Here is a 16359-nt window from a genome sequence, read left to right on the forward strand (position 1 = left end):
TAAACAAAATATGTAAGTTTTGTCAAATAAGATTCATTTTAACTTTAGATTATATTATTATAATATACATTTGTGTGTAGTATTGTAAATATAAGAATTTTTATTTCTGTTAACCCTTTGACTGCTACAACAACGATAAATCGTTGTTTTGAAATAGGCGAAGATTGCTACGACGATCGTTGTTGTTGTCATTAATAGTCGTATTTCAATACTTTCTTTGAGTCGCCAGCGCATCAGTGGCAAGAAACATTTTTTTTATATACGTATTTATATTTATTTTTCAATCATGCTTTATAAATATTTATCAATTTTTTAAATAAAAGCTCTTCAATTTCGGGTTCATCATCAAAGTAAATTTCGGGTTCGTTGTCAATGTCATATAAGGAGCTATTACTTGGGAATTGATTATTGTCGATAAATTAATTTTCAGAATCAGTAGAGCTGCTGATTTGTCGAGTTCCTCGGCGAGGAGCTATTATTTCGCTTTCATCACTTTCACTGTCCGATATCATTTTGCAGAGTTAAAATAAATGGCAAAAAACATTAGAAATCCGCTTTCAATTATATAGGTCACGAGACGTCACGAATTCGTGCAATCAATCAAATGCAACTGAAATGCATACAAAATGTTTATGATACATGTTGAAAAATTATTTGATTATTAGAAACTTCGCATCCTTGTGTGTCTCGCTCACACGTACACAATTAAAACCAAGAAAGAAAGAGAGAAAGACCGCTACCTGTTTCGAATATATCGCATGTTGTAAGGATTCATCGATGTCTAAAAATAGATTGTTGAAAAAAATAGAGCGTCGGAAAACAATCGTCAAAACTTATTTAGTGTATATATGTAGGTATCTCTTTCGCACGCACGCATGTAAAAGCAAGACAGAAAGAGAGAGCACTGCTTCTTAAAAATGTATATAAAGTATTATAAAAATTACGAGCGTTCGGCGAAGTAAGTATGTAAAAAAAAATATTATATTTTTTTTTTTTCAAAATAATTACAAATGTTAGCATTTTTCGCTTGGACATTGAAAAACCTCGTAGCAGCCAAAGGGTTAATTTAAAAAAAATAGTACTGATAGTAAGATTATAAATCTTAATAATGTATTAAATTCAATTAATGTTATAAGTTTAAATAATATTAGATGAGATAAAACAATATTCATTTTGATTTTGCATTATAATATTACTTAAATACATATGTAATTCGTAATATAAAACCTGTATTCCAAATAATCAATCAAAATGCAAACCAATCGAAAACAACCCAATGATACCACGGAAAAGAAGCTTAAATTAAAAAGGAATATTATGCGTCGAAAACGACAAGAAGATAAAAATAAAACGCGACAAATCGCAGCAAATTTGACATATAAAAATAAATTAAGAAACAAGAAACCAATATCCAAAAAGAATGTAGAAGTATTAAAATGTCATATAGATGGCAAGCAAAAGGAAACAAGTAAAAGTAATATAGAATTGTCAACAAGATTGCATACACAGTATATAAAAAAAATAAGAAAATATTCTATAATAGAAGATAATAAGGAAAAAGTAAAACTTAAAAATCGAATATCAATGATAAAAATTCGACAAAATCCAGATTACAAGGAAAGTGAAAGAAAGAAGAATCGCATATATAAGAGAAATATTCGAAAAAATGTAGCTTATAAAGAAAAAAAGAAGACTACAAAGAAAAAGAACTAGCGAAGAACCGAAGAGCTAAACGAGGCCTACGAGAGAACAAAGTATACAAGAAAAAATAATTGCTGAAGATATAAAAAACCATGAGGAGCAAACGAAGCAATGAAGACTATAAAGAAAAAGAACCAAAGAGCCATGAGGAGCAAACGAATACTCTATACAATTTAAATTTAAATTTACGGAATTATACTTAGGGGCATTAGTCTTCATTGCTTCGTTTGCCCCTCATGGTTCTTTGGTTCTTCATTTATAGTCTTCGTTTGCTCCTCTTGGCTCTTTGGTTCTTTTTATTTATAGTCCTCATTGCTTCGTTTGCTCCTCGTGGTTCTTCATTTGTTCTTTTTATTATAGTCTTCATTCCTTCGTTTGTTCCTCATGACTTTTTAGATCTTCGGCAATTAATTATAAATGAAGAACCAATGAACCATTAGGAGCAAACGAAAAAATGAAGACTATTAAGAATAAGAACCAAAGAGCCATGAGGAGCAAACGAAGACTATAAATGAAGAACCAAAGAACCATGAGGGGCAAACGAAGCAATGAAAACTATAAAGAAAAATAACAAATGGCCAATGATTTTTTTTATAGTCAAAAAATGCTCCTAATTATAATTACGTAGATTTAAATTTAAATTGTATAGAGTTTGTTGACAAATTGATGAGTTCTGAATTGAATTAAGAAAATGTATATTTGGCCGTTCAAAGGCATAGACATAGTCACACTTGCAATAAGAATAATAAAAAGAAGTGCTGATTTAATTTTCCTATTCTGGTTATGCCCAGAACCATGATTTTAGAACCACTATATGGAAATGAAAAAAATTACATGGTGAATGAGGTGTATATTAGCCATTAAAAGCTCATTACCGTGTATTGCCTTTGTCCAAAATGAATAGGCAGTGTTTTCATAAATACAAGTTGGTTTACATAATGTGTTCATGTGCTGAAGCCGAATAAATACTTACTAAAATTAGATTCAGATTCTGTATATCCAAAAAATATTATGATTTACAACCATTTAAAAATTGACCGGCAATCTGCAGAAGAATATATATTAGGTAGCATTTCAGAAGAAAAAAATTTGTAAATATTGCAATCGTTAAAAAATATACTATATTTGTCCTCATCTGAGAAAGTTATCATGCTCAAGGACACATAGGTATGTGTACTGTCATTAAAAATGATTGTTTTTTTAATACACAATATTTATGTTGAATGTTTAAACGAAACATTCAACATTATGGATGGTTAAACTCAATCGATAAAACTTTACACCGCATTAGAATGATTTAACAGTTTTTGCAAAATAAAACAATAAAATATTCACAGTAATGACTAGTTTTTATTCACATGAATATGTATTAACATTGCACAATATATGAACGGTATATTATTATTTACACAAACAGCAATATGATCAGTCTTATTGATAAGTAAAAAAAAAGTGTATATAAAAATAAGTATTTTGTTCATTGAGGTGTTGAAAGTTTAAGATAAAAAAAATAATCTTATCAATTGCTATTCTTAAGTCATAATTTGAACATTGGTAATAATATTATAAATATATGTATATCGTTGATTTTTTTTATACGAAAATAATATGCATTCATATAAAAGTAACAATTATAATTGCAATAAAATGCATATAAAAATTAAAATGACTTGTTTTAATTCAAATTTTAAAATATGAATTATTATAATATAATATCTATATGAAATTTAATGAGAAATATGTTAAAACTTTCACCAATATGTATTTAAAATATTATTGAACGACAATTCCATTACAGTAATAATTGAATACATGGATAGTTGTATAATCGGAATGTCACTCTAAGCAAACAACCTTGAAGTAAATTAAAATGTAACGATTACTCTTCATTATTATTTTTAAGAGGTGGTTTCTTCTCACCAGTGTTTAATGGGATGTAATAGTTGGAATCGATAAAATATTTAACGATGTCTCCGACCAATGCTCGATCTGGAGTACCTTGAGCAACACCATATATGGCCATCTAAAAGTCACAATATACATATTTTTGCCATTAAATGTCGATTAAAAAAACACATAAATATAATATGAATATACGCATTTCATATATGTACCTTTCCTTCGACCGGCTTTTCTGGATCTTTCATTAGTAAGGTTACTTCTCGTGTTACGTCTTCGATAAATTGTTCCGCAATGCCAGGCTTAGTGTGCAATAGCGTGACGCAAATATGTATTCTACAACATAATAATTATTAATAATAATTGTATTTAATTAATAAATATATTAACAGTCAAAATCAATACCCAGAAGGAAATTGTAGGACGTTTAAGTTCCAGCCGTATTTGTTCAAGGAGTCGGATAGTCTGAATATATCGAAATCTTTTGAACCGATCGCTATGACAGATGTGGCTGGTTTCCCAAATACGTAAATACCAGGAATAGTGCGCAACCTGGAACAAAAAAATGCTTTATATTTCATAATAAATCAAAAAAGAAACACTTAAGTGAGATGTATGATAAAGATCAATAACTGAGCGTGCGAAAAAGTACGATACTAGAAAAATGGTCCGTGAGAGGAAGAAGAAGAAAACAAAAAAATCCATGTAGTAGTACGTTCAGCTGAATAACCCGGAGAGGGACCACAAGACACATGACTCTACACCCGGAGGAAAACAATAAGAATTGTACAACTTCACAACGAGCGACCTCTAGACTCTGACCTCATCACACACCTGCAACATACGACCTCCAGACCTATAGATCCGCATCAAGTGATCTGGAACTCCCAAACGTACGAAAATAGCATCAAACAGCTGCACTAAAAACAACCTGTAGACACTGGATTGGAACTAGCAGTCCAGAAGACTGAGGCCGTGTTCTTCACCGGACGCAGGAAGCTCTTCATCGACGAACGCAAGCTGAAATATAGCAGATCGATCCGATACCTGGGAGTATGGATCGACGACAAACTTCGCTTCACTTCGCACACATAAAAAGCGGCGGCAAAAGCAGCAGGAGTTGCCGAAGACTTGGCCAGGTTGGAGGACCAAAAACTAACAGAAGGAAACTGTACAATTAAGTTATCCACCTGGTCGTGTTGTACGGCGCCCTAATATGGGCGGATGCAATAAGAACGGAAAAGGCGAGGCTCAACATGGCAAGAGTCCAGCGATGAAGTGGCTACATACCGGCCATCAATCTGCTCGCAGAAGAGCGGCAAGTGGTCCATAGAGAGGAGCAGAAAAATGACGCAAAAGAGAGAACCATATCTTTGTGGCAGTCTCGATTGGATGCGTCAACTAAGGGTCGGTGGACGCATCGACTCATCAGAGACCTGAGGGCCTGGAGCCGGAGAAAACATGGTGAACTGTGCTTTCACCTAACCTAAATATTAACAGGACATGGCTGCTTCGGAAACTATCTGCACAAGATAGGGAAAGAGGCAACATCAGGATGTCATCACTGTCAAGTGTGGAAAACGACGACGCTGGACATCCTGTATTTGACTGTCCAGCATGGAACACACAAAGAACCATCTTAAAAAATGTATGGTTCACAACATGGTTCCTGCTATGCTCGAGAGCGCAGAAGTGTGGACAGCGTGCACCAGGTTTGCGGTATGCATCATGCATGAGAAAGAAGAGGCGGAACAGTTCTGACAGAATAGAAGCCGGTCCTCATAAAACAAAGAGAGCCTAGATGGTTATTCTGGCTGCCACCCTTGAGCAATACTTAACTAGTAGCCGGGTGGTAGCTGAAGAGGAGGGGAGTTGTAGTGGGTAAAAATCCCACTATCTGGAGTAACTAGCTCCTTCACCATACAAAATAAAAACTTCTTTCAAACAAAAAACGTGTTTCCATAGGCCAGGACACTGGTCAACATACCTTTCCGCCAAAGTCAGACACTTTTATCCGGTAATGGATGGTTTACTAAATAATGTAATGAAAACCTTGTAAAAATACTCACTTATCTTCGATGTACTTGGAAGTGTCAATAATTTTCTTGGTAAATTCAACATAACGATCCTTTCCGAAGTATCTCATAGTTGCCCAACAAGCGGCAATAACTCCTCCAGCCCTGGAACCTAAAAGCAAACAAGGTTATCAAACAAATATATGCATATAAAAACATAACCCAAAAAGTCCGAAGAAACTCACCGTTGACTGTCGGGGATCCGTATACACCACCAGGCCACTCGGTAGTTACCGTATATTGGTAATGGCGATATTTCGTATCACGGTACAGTACTACGGACGATCCTTTCGGAGCATAGCCATACTGAAATCAAACTCTGATGTTCATAACAATCGAAATAGTGTTATAATGATATTTGAAAAACCAATTTTACTTTGTGGGTGTCTGCCGATATGCTTGTAACACCTTTTAGACTGAAGTCGAAAGGCGGCAACTCGAAACCTGCTTCTCTCATGAAAACGAGTAGGAATCCACCCAAGCAACCGTCGACATGAACTGGAATACCGTTCTTTTCACCCATCGCAGCAATGGCTTCAATATCGTCCATTGTTCCATAGGGGAAGTTTGGAGCTGATCCGACGAGCTACAAATTTATATTTTATTTCAATGTACACTCGCTTTTACAGATCACTCCAAAGCGACGAGTGAACTAATACAGATACAATACAATTAATAGAAGCATTTTTATACAATCAAACACTTTGATCTTGAACTTAAAATTGGAACGATGAACTTGAGAGACGCGTAGAACTGTTTATTAGAAGCTTACGCTCAGACTGATTGAACTGGATATGCTGAGATTAATTTACTATACAAATGAATTCTTATAAAGACTCAATAAGAAGTGAACTCGTTGAATCGGACGTTATTTTATTTTATTTTTACCTTAACAGATCGCTCCTAAGCGATGAGTGTACACAATACAATCAATACAAGCATTTTTATACAATGCCTTAATTTCATACAAACATCATCCACATTATGTAGAAATTTTTTTGCAGCATTTTATTATAGAAATTGGCGAATCTCAAGATGCTGAACTGTAAATAGGCTTTTGAGCACTTTTTCCTGTTATACTGTACATTAACATTAGAATAATATAATACTATGACTACTAACAAAATTAAATTAAAATTGAAAAATAGAAAATGATCACTAGATCAGTAGCTATTAAAATAGATATAAGATGTATTGTGAACATAGTAAAAAGCATTCAAAAATCAAAATCAAGTCGCCAAATAACCTGAGATTGGAAAGGAAATGCCAATTTACAGGAACCGTTTCAATGAAAATCAGAAAAATTGGCAATCTCTAAAAGAAAACGATCGACCTGTAGGCGCAAACCAAGGTTTTGCTTGCAACGGGACTCTAGTGGGACTCAAACCTGTGACCACTCTGGCTCGAAACATAATATGCTAGCCACTAGTCCACGTTGCTGGTTTATAAATGTATATGAAGTATCAGGGATCGCAAATTCTCCCATTGCCGGTTTACTTTTCTTAAAAGTGTTAAATTAGATTGAACCGTATATAATTAAAAATAAATTTCAGGTGAATAATGTGAAATGAATACATAAAGTTCATTAAATAGTTAATAATCATAATTGAAACAACCGTCTGATCGCATTTATTACGACTTGGTTGGTCTGTGTTGCCACTCTTAAGCATATATCAGTGTAGCCACTCTTACGAATGCATCAATGTTGCTACAAGAGAACTGCAAAACTGATGGAAGACTCACTACTCGCTTCTACTTATTATAATGAGTGAATAATGTGAAATGAATACATAAAGTTCATTAAATAGTTAATAATTATAATTGAAACAACCGTCTGATCGCATTTATTACGACTTGGTTGGTCTGTGTTGCCACTCTTAAGCATGCATCAGTGTAGCCACTCTTACGAATGCATCAATGTTGCTACAAGAGAACTGCAAAACTGACAGAAATTTTTAGTCACTTTGGACATTTTATACAAATATTTAATAATAAAAAAAATTCTAGACTACCTAATCCACAATACGCCATGTTATAAATCATCTATTGAACCATCAAATTCACTAAACGGTAATTATTTTAATCTTAAACAAATTTACCATGCAAGTCCTGGACGAAATAGCCTGTCGCATAGCCTTGATGTCGGCCTTTAGCGTGACCGGATCGACGGGAATAGTCCTCACTCCGATTTTAAGATACTGAGCGGCTTTATCGAACGCAGAGTGTGCTGTTATCGGTACCACCATTTCAGGTTTACTAATGCCACGTTCCATCGCCAAGTCTCGGTACGCTTTGCAGGCCATTATTATAGATTCGGTCCCACCAGTGGTCATCTAAAATAGGTCAAACATTATAAATCATCGGTGAGCTTCGGATCTTGGTCTTTGAAGTAAGTTACCGTTCCGCAGGCATCCGGGCCACCGTTGAAGAGGTTTGCAGCCATTCGAACGACTTCGGCCTCCATTTTATTCACGCCGGGGAACACATCAGAGTGCAGAGGGTTGGTGTATGAAGCTAGGCCATAGACTTCTGTGGTGATTCTGCGTAGTTCGTCGTCCAGGCAATATACGGCGCCAGAAACTTTGCCGTCTTTCCAGTTGTAATTACCTGTCGTGTTGAATTAACGTTTAGTAGAATTCTTAGGTTGGTTGTTTTAAGGTTCAATGTATGAAACAGACCTAAGGAAAGTTGTTTGTTTACTTCTTCTATCAGATCTTCGCCGGATAGACCTTCTTTCGGCAGGACGCCGATGCAATTGACGGTTTTGAGTCGCTCTTCTACTTCGGTAATGTAATCGTCATTTATTTTTTTCATTTTGATCTCCACTATTCTCCTGACTGCCGGAACTTTCCGAGCCCATTTGAAAAATGTTTTGCGAGATTTTTTGCAAATACCTGTAATTTGACGTAAGTATAAGATATGTACATGTTACGTATACTAAAAAGAGCCGCCGGTTAGTTGCAATCGGATTAGGCCGGGTAGCATCCGAGAGACTTTGTAACGTTATAATTGGTTTCAAGGATTATAGCTAGACCCTAAGTGCATGTAGGCTAAACAATGGCGACCGAGTTGGCTGTTATTGGTCCCTTCTCAGAATTGACCATGGTACCGTGGGACCGAATGTCGTGGGAAGACATATCCGTACGTGACCTTAGCAATAGGTAAACAAATCAGACGTCGAAGATGTCCTGAGAGATCTACCCCTTATAAGGCGGTAGTTAGGCGATATCAAGACATTCTGGACTGAGCACTGCCAGTGCGTGTATCTCCTTAATCATCAATAAATGCTGTGAGACGACTGTTGGCCTTTTACTTGGATCCTCCACCCACCCCTACGCAACATACATATACATACATAGACCTTATTTTTCGGAATCAATCTGGGATATAAAAATTAATCAGTTGCTATGTCTGATTATCTATTATTCCAGTCATCATTATCAAAAAATAGATAGTATAAATGTTAACTAATAAATCAAGATATGATAAAAACAAAATAGCGGTAATGCCTCACTATTCACAGATTTTTAATCATTGAGTATTCATTATAATATTATTAATATAATAATAGTCAAGCTAAAATGATAGAAAAAGGAACAAGGTCATTGAGTAATTGCATAAAATCGAAATAGCTATAATTAAATTCAATTAGAAATTACACACTCGAGTGTATACTAGTATGTTGACATACCTATAATTGACTGGTAGTTTCGGAAATTTTACAATCTGTGGAACATAATTCTTACAATCGTAATCGTGTCGTTAATAACATATTCTTGAAAATAGAAAAATTGATTATATATGTACCTTCGCTGTCCGAGAGAATGTCCCATAACCACATGGATGCATAAACACTGGCCGCAGTCACCGAGACGATCTGCCAAGGTTCCTTATTTGCGAATAGTTTATTCACAGAATCCGTCATAACGGTGAAGGACTCTTTTGCTACTTCCATTGCGTCGCATAAAATTTAATTTATTCACCTGTAATTTATTTTTTAAGATTTGTAAAAAAAAAAACAAAGTACATTGAGATGAATTGTCTTAATCCTAATTTACATAAAGCGTTACACTTTGTTCTCTCGAATAATACGAACATTGCGATGCAAAATAAAAAAAAAACTTGATTTGAACAAGTTTTTTGCGTAGCGAGTTATAAAAAATGGTTATTGTAAATTTGTATGTAATTTAGAATTTATGAAGCACAAGAACTTGAACAAATACCAGATTTGCAAGAGACAACCAGCTCCCGACAAAGCTATGGCTAAACTGATGACAGAAACACTTTGTCGCTATGGCGTTTGACAACTGGTGTTTGACACATTACGTTTATGGCAACACTTTCATTATTACCCTCAAATTTATTTGATTAAAATAAAAAAAACTATTGGCCCCAGAATATTGGTGATTTACATAGAAGTAGAATACATAGAATCGCTCTCAGCCTTCAAAAATGTTGCTACAAAAACTCTACGCGGCAGAGTTTGTTCATTGTTTGCTAAACTTCGTCTCTCTCTCTCTCTCTCTCTCTCTTGTCTCTCTTCTAACTTTCCGTCTCTCTCTTCGATGGCTCGCTTTTAGACGATACTTTTGTTAATAATGACCATTCTATGCATTCTACTTCTATGGTGATTTATTTTTATCGTATATAATAATCATCTAATGCGTATGTATGTGTAGAGCTGTCCGTTAATACCATGCTCCGTCTCTCTCTCTCTCTCTCTCCTTGGAGTTGTATTGCCAGCAGTATGGCTCGGTGGTTTGGCTTTTGCCTAGCACCGAGAGGCGCCGGGTTCAATCCCGTGAGTTGATCTCGATTGAAAAGAATTTATTCTGAAGTATATCTGCAACGCTGCTGGTCAGATTTGGATATTTGTGACTCCAGGTCGATCGTTTCCTATCAGAGTTTGCCAATTTTTCTGATGTCATTGTTGAAACGGTTCCTTGATTAAATTGGCTAAAAGGTAATTTAATCAAGGTATTTGTTCAATCAAAAAATAGGATGGTGACATAGTAGGTAGGACAGCAAAAATGTTTCGGCGTTTATCGAACGAAAAATTATGTATAATCGCGTTGTTATTGGAAGAAGAAGCTCAAGAAGGCAATAAAAAAGCACGGAGGCGTTTTGATGTGCATCCCATGTTAAAAAATAGAAAAACCGAAGGAGAGTTTTGGACACTGTGTAAGGAGCTTGTGGATGATGGACAAAATGTTTTTAAATATTTAAAATTTTTTTAAATATTTTTCAAATATTTGTGCCAAAACCATGTCGAAAGATTGAACAGCTGTCAACTATCACTATCGATAATTGGTCCAAAACAGCAAAGCGGCAGACTCATGGCAAGTAATTCGCGTGTATATTTCCACGATGGCCAAAAAAACGGATATGATACGTTGACGGATGTTGCTGCAAGGTATGAACAGGAAATGTCGGGTACTGCTGTAAGCCTGCCGTGGCGTAAACGTGACGGTTGAAATGAACATATCCATACAAAATGTACCAAAGAATACTTTTCGTACGGCCGGATACCTGCTTAAGTCGGTACGTGCTGACTAGGTATGAACAGATCTTTACATATAGGCCACGTCCACACTACCGATATCTACACCCGATATTTGCGAATTTTTCCATAACCAGTTCCTAAATAGCAACCACAGGCTGCAATATGGAAACTGGATATGGAAAATTCGAGAATATCGGGTGTAGATATCGGTAGTGTGGACATAGCCATAGGCGTCACAGACGAAAATTTTTTCTGGAATTCACATTATATTTTATTTTCTTTTTCGTATGGCAAAACATGTTAAATCCATAAATTGATTTTTGATCTCATAAGATTTATATTCGTTTCGTATATGTGCCCGTTTCAAGTTACCATTTAAAATAATTAATTTGTCTCGTATTAAAGTGTTCGTAATTCGAATTACGTCAATGTGGGTAGATAAATAAAACGAAGTTGGCATGCGTGGCTTGATCTCGTGACAGCCGAAGCAGTGGACAGCAGTCGTTGCTGTCAGGTGATCATCTTTCGCGGAAATCATGGCTCTTCACTCAGCTGTCAAGGGAAAGCTCATCAGCGTCATCGGTGATGAGGTGCAAACGAAATTTTTCATACATTCATACATAACTTCAAATCTAACTGTCTAATCTAATGTCTCGACATTGATTTCAGGATACATGTGTCGGATTTCTCTTAGGAGGAGTGGGCGAGATCAACAAAAACAGACACCCCAATTTCATGGTGGTCGATAAAAGTATACAATCGCAAAATCATCCTATCCTTTCCTCGGGTGTAAATTGTACTAAATTTTCCACTCGGCTCTTTCAGACACGGCCGTGAGCGAGATCGAGGACTGTTTCAAACGTTTCATAAAACGAGACGACATCGACATCGTCCTGATCAACCAGAACGTGGCCGAACTCATCCGGCACGTGATAGACGCACACACGCAGCCCGTTCCGTCGGTGCTCGAAATTCCATCCAAGGACCATCCGTACGATGCTAGCAAAGATTCGATTTTGCGTCGTGCCAGGGTAATTCAGATATGTTCAATCGAATAGCAATTTTATTATGAGTCCGAGTTTTAACCGATTTTGTTCTTTTTCAGGGTATGTTCAATCCGGAAGACCTCGTTCGTTAAATTTGTTTCAATTGTAAATATTGTTAAATAATAAATGTTTTGATGCTGCAGTATTAATTGTTAGCTTGCATGATATGCGCCATTTCTCGATGTTGTAAACCGTTCATTCCAGATTAATAATATATGTCATTGAAATGTATCAATATATGTATCGATATTCGTACGCGATCTGTGTATTCTTTGTATAAAATTTATCAAAAGTTGAATGTAGAACGATTAAAATAAATATGTTATTGTAAAAAAATATCATTTATTTTATGTATAAAAGTATAATTTATTTATTGTTAATTTTTAATACAAGTATGAACGTACATTAACCTGCTTAATTACTTAACAATCCTTCGTAAAACTATGTTAGTATTTGGTTGTACAATAATGCAATACCATTACTGAAATAAATATGCAATGAGTATTAAGTTCTATTCAAAAGCAATTTTGAAGTTGTAAATTATTTCAATGATATTAAAGCTACCTCCTATTGAATGTCTATAGCTCTATGTATCTTTCATAATTAACAATTTCCACGCTTTTAATGGATTACAGATGGAAACTTAATATTACCTATTATTTTATTGCTTATTATACTGGTAACTCGATTGTAAAAAGCCTCGAATTCTAAATGGTTTATTCCAACAACCGTTTGAATTTTTACATAGCAATTACATATATCGTCAGCTTATTAACCAACATATTTTGTGAAATTGATTTAAGAATGCAATTTTTCATAAATCTATATCTTCTGATTCAAATTCTAACAAAGGCTATGTTTAAAAGTGCATTTTTTCCTCTGTTAAGATCATATCATTACAAGAAAAATTAATTTTAATGATTTTATTAAATATATAAATTCATATCATATACAATTCTTATAAAATACCTCGAATTCAGTGGAAATGTTTTTAACACATTTTTCAATTAAATGTGTTTTTAAAACATATTTGTGACATTGATTTAAGAATGCAATTTTTCATAAATCTATATTTTCGGATTCAAATTCTAACAAAGGTTTTATTTAAAAGTGCATTTTTTTCTCTGTATTGATCATTTCATTACAAGAAAAATGCATTTAAATGATTTTAATAAATATGTAGATTCATATCATATACAATTCTTACAAAATACCTTGAATTTTATTGAAAGTATTTTAAGAAGAAATGATTTTAACATATTTTTCAATTAAATGTGTATTTAAAAAATTCACAACAATGAATTTTGAATATAAATGCGATAAATTCCAAGAAGTTTTCATCCGCTGGTAAATAACATACATATTTGTATGAACATTTTTTCCTGTCAAATATTATTCAATTTATTATGACGAGATTTTACATTTTTGGATACGTAATAGTATACCTAATGTTGTAAAAGTTATGATGAAATTCCTCCAGTTTATTAATCTTAAGACAATATAATATATAATATAAAAAAATAAACATGCAAATCTTATAATATTAATTAAAAGTAATTCAAAATGAATTTTCATACGTATGCATTTGGGAGAACAACTAAACTTTTTTTTAAATGTTTTGTTCAAATTTCATTTTCTTCATCTTCTGTAGATTCCGAACCTAACCAATCCCACTTGGTATAATGTATGTTATTGTATTTTATATACTTTTGCGAGTTTCCATTTATCGCCCGGACGAAAACCCGTCTATTATTCAACGGTTGCAAATGTCTGAAGTTGTCGACCAGCATCGACTCGGCACCGGCCGATAACTGCCTGAACTTTTCCATCTGCAAAGTTTACAAACGCATTAGATCACAAACTTTTCCACATCCACATAGATTTTTTGGTAATAAACGCACCTGATAAACGGAAACAGGCAGCAGATCAGGGAAGAGAATCCAAGTTACGGCCTCGGAGCAGGGCGGAGTCGTCAACGAACCTCTGTAAGTGTAAAACCTGTCGAGATTCTTCGGTATGAGCGAAGACAGGGTGAAGCTCGTGTTTAACAGCATACTCTGATTGTGATCGCTTATGATTGATAGGTTTCTCACTAAGTGGTTTAATTCCTTCGCTTCTTCGTCGCGTATCTGAAAATTTACACTCTTTGATTAACTTTATATATTGAGAGTGCCAACAAATCACTCAATGCTTTCACACGAAAGCAGATATTCTTTTGACGACAACACATTACCTTTCTATCCAACTAATGCCAACGAAAACATTCTTGCATATGCGAATTTGTGAAATTTGAGTTAAGAAAAATATAATAAAAATCAAATTAACGCTTGTCTATTTTCGTTTGAATTACACATATTGCTCTTTGCTCTATTCAGTAGAAGAACTATTCGATTACGAAGTTTTTAGTAAAAAAATATTTTGAAGGACTCATAGCCTGTTCCGTAGTATAAATATCAATAACCCTTTGAGTGCTGACGACTTTTCTGTTGAAAGCCCACCGCGCTGAAAATTTCGCCAACATTTCCAACTAGAATTATTTAGAAATCCAATAGAAAGCAGGTATTCAAATTGTAGCTAATCCAAACAAACCCTAGATAACTACTTTCAAGGTTTGTAAAGGTGTGTTTAGACTCTCTAATATATCTTGCAACCAGTGCCGGCCTTACATCCGATGGCGCCCTCGGGCAATATTTTCTAAACACCCTTAGAAAGAACTTTCGCCCTTGGCACTCTAATATAAAATTTTGAACGGCTTTTGGCGCTCTAATTTTAAATTTTAAAGCGCCTTTGGCGCATCGTTCGGCGCCCTAACTTATTTGGCGCCCTCGGGAGCCGCCCGACCCAGCCCCCCCCTAAAACCGGCACTGAACCCTAGATGGTTCGGTGATTGGTCACAAAGTATTGGTAAAATCTCTATAACGGAACATCTGGCAGCCGAAAAGTCCATCATACTGTGGCGGCTCGCTTATACGACATGGTCGAGTTTGGTTGCCTTCCTGCGAGTGGGGACCAACCCGGCTGGGTTCGGAGAGCCGCTACTCACTCTGTCTTCAGCTGTCATATAATAAACACGTGCATTAACATGCCAGTCGTCTCATTCGTTCATCCTCCATAATACTAACGATAACTAGTATTCGCGATTTTAATGGCAAAAATTGTCTTTGTGACCACCGCAATGTGACTAATAATCCAATTACGCCCTAGATAACTACCGCTAAGGATTTCGAATGTTGTAAAGGTCTGTTTAGACTCTCAAATATATCTTGCAACAATATAAAATAAACAAAACAAGTCTAAAATTAATGTATTTTTCTAAAACTAGTTCCATCTTCTTCATTGTTGTTAAAATGTAATGCTCACAATCTAAAATACTCAGCAGTTAGAGATTTCCATCGGGAAATTCTGCTATGGTTATAAAGTCAGAAATTCCGGTGTAAACCGGTCTTTATAAACGTTGAGGAATTAATGAGACGGATTACACGACCCGTGTTCAATCCATATTTTTTCAATGCTACATAGAAAGGCTTAGCGGATAGTATTATTGTTTACTTTGTACATGCTCAAAATAAAACGCCTATTGGCGTTTTTCAGGTCCATGAACAGATAAATTTTATATTAATAGAAGTGGCTTTATGCGTCATATTGTTGTCAAGTGACGATTGTCCACAGACAATCCAAAATAATTTTAGCATCAGTCGTATTTGATGTTTGGTGCTCGACGTATGTCCGATAAAAACTTGTCTGTTAGTTTATATTACTCGCAAGATGGGCAAGCATCGGTAAAAATTGCACAATGCATTCAAAAACACACAATAAACAACATGGGATACATTTTTATAAGTAAATTGATCCGATTGTATTCCGTGCGTTGTAGCGTATTTATATATTGATATTGACAGCAATTATTTATTCGTAAGGGCCCTTCTATTATTATAACCAGCAGCGTAGTCTAGTGGTAAGTGTTGTATTCTCTCGTGCTAGAGGTCACGCGTTTGCTTCCCACTGGGGTCTCGTTGCTGGCCAGACCTTGGTTTGTTGACGTCGGTCGTTTCATATCAGAATTTGTCAATTTTTTTGATTTGAAAAGATTTCTGTAAAATTGGCTTTCTTATCCAATTTTCTAATTACCTTGAGT

At 35.0% G+C, this 16359-nt stretch overlaps 3 protein-coding genes across 3 annotated transcripts in view; 1 reads left to right on the forward strand and 2 right to left on the reverse strand.

Annotated features, from left to right (window-relative positions):
* Positions 1–3033: 3033 nt before the first annotated feature.
* Positions 3034–9991, reverse strand: Sply (Sphingosine-1-phosphate lyase). The gene is made up of 11 exons (XM_077439656.1): positions 9899–9991; positions 9483–9658; positions 8354–8569; positions 8074–8282; positions 7775–8008; positions 6052–6261; positions 5861–5981; positions 5670–5787; positions 4006–4152; positions 3816–3936; positions 3034–3724 (listed from the first exon to the last, which is right to left on the reverse strand). The coding sequence occupies exons 2-11, from the start codon at positions 9628–9630 to the stop codon at positions 3581–3583; spliced, it is 1668 nt and encodes a 555-aa protein (XP_077295782.1). The 5' UTR covers positions 9631–9658; positions 9899–9991; the 3' UTR covers positions 3034–3580.
* Positions 9992–11630: 1639 nt separating this feature from the next.
* On the forward strand, positions 11631–13429 carry Vha14-1 (V-type proton ATPase subunit Vha14-1). The gene is made up of 4 exons (XM_077439558.1): positions 11631–11768; positions 11848–11929; positions 12004–12209; positions 12284–13429. Exons 1-4 carry the CDS (start codon positions 11715–11717, stop codon positions 12314–12316), a joined length of 375 nt encoding a protein of 124 aa, XP_077295684.1. The 5' UTR covers positions 11631–11714; the 3' UTR covers positions 12317–13429.
* Positions 12552–16359, reverse strand: part of CAH9 (Carbonic anhydrase 9) — a 28228-nt gene continuing 24420 nt past the window's right edge. The window contains exons 4-5 of the mRNA XM_077439548.1: positions 14126–14353; positions 12552–14053 (exon numbers count right to left, since the gene is read on the reverse strand). Of these exons, the coding sequence (XP_077295674.1) occupies positions 13847–14053; positions 14126–14353 (435 nt within the window). The 3' untranslated portion in view covers positions 12552–13846. The remainder of the gene's footprint in view (positions 14054–14125; positions 14354–16359) is intronic.

Source organism: Arctopsyche grandis, chromosome 10 (genome assembly GCF_051622035.1).
Source record: "Arctopsyche grandis isolate Sample6627 chromosome 10, ASM5162203v2, whole genome shotgun sequence".
Lineage (NCBI taxonomy): Eukaryota > Metazoa > Arthropoda > Insecta > Trichoptera > Hydropsychidae > Arctopsyche > Arctopsyche grandis.

Coding starts and splice junctions, on each gene's coding strand:
- Vha14-1 (XM_077439558.1), top strand. CDS start 11,715: ATGGCTCTTCACTCAGCTGTCAAGGGAAAGCTCATCAGCGTCATCGGT. Junction 11,930..12,003: donor TTTCATGGTGGTCGATAAAA/GTATACAATCGC, acceptor CGGCTCTTTCAG/ACACGGCCGTGAGCGAGATC. Junction 12,210..12,283: donor CGATTTTGCGTCGTGCCAGG/GTAATTCAGATA, acceptor GTTCTTTTTCAG/GGTATGTTCAATCCGGAAGA.
- Sply (XM_077439656.1), bottom strand. CDS start 9,630: ATGGAAGTAGCAAAAGAGTCCTTCACCGTTATGACGGATTCTGTGAAT. Junction 5,982..6,051: donor TATCGGCAGACACCCACAAA/GTAAAATTGGTT, acceptor GTTTGATTTCAG/TATGGCTATGCTCCGAAAGG. Junction 3,725..3,815: donor AAAAGCCGGTCGAAGGAAAG/GTACATATATGA, acceptor TGTGACTTTTAG/ATGGCCATATATGGTGTTGC.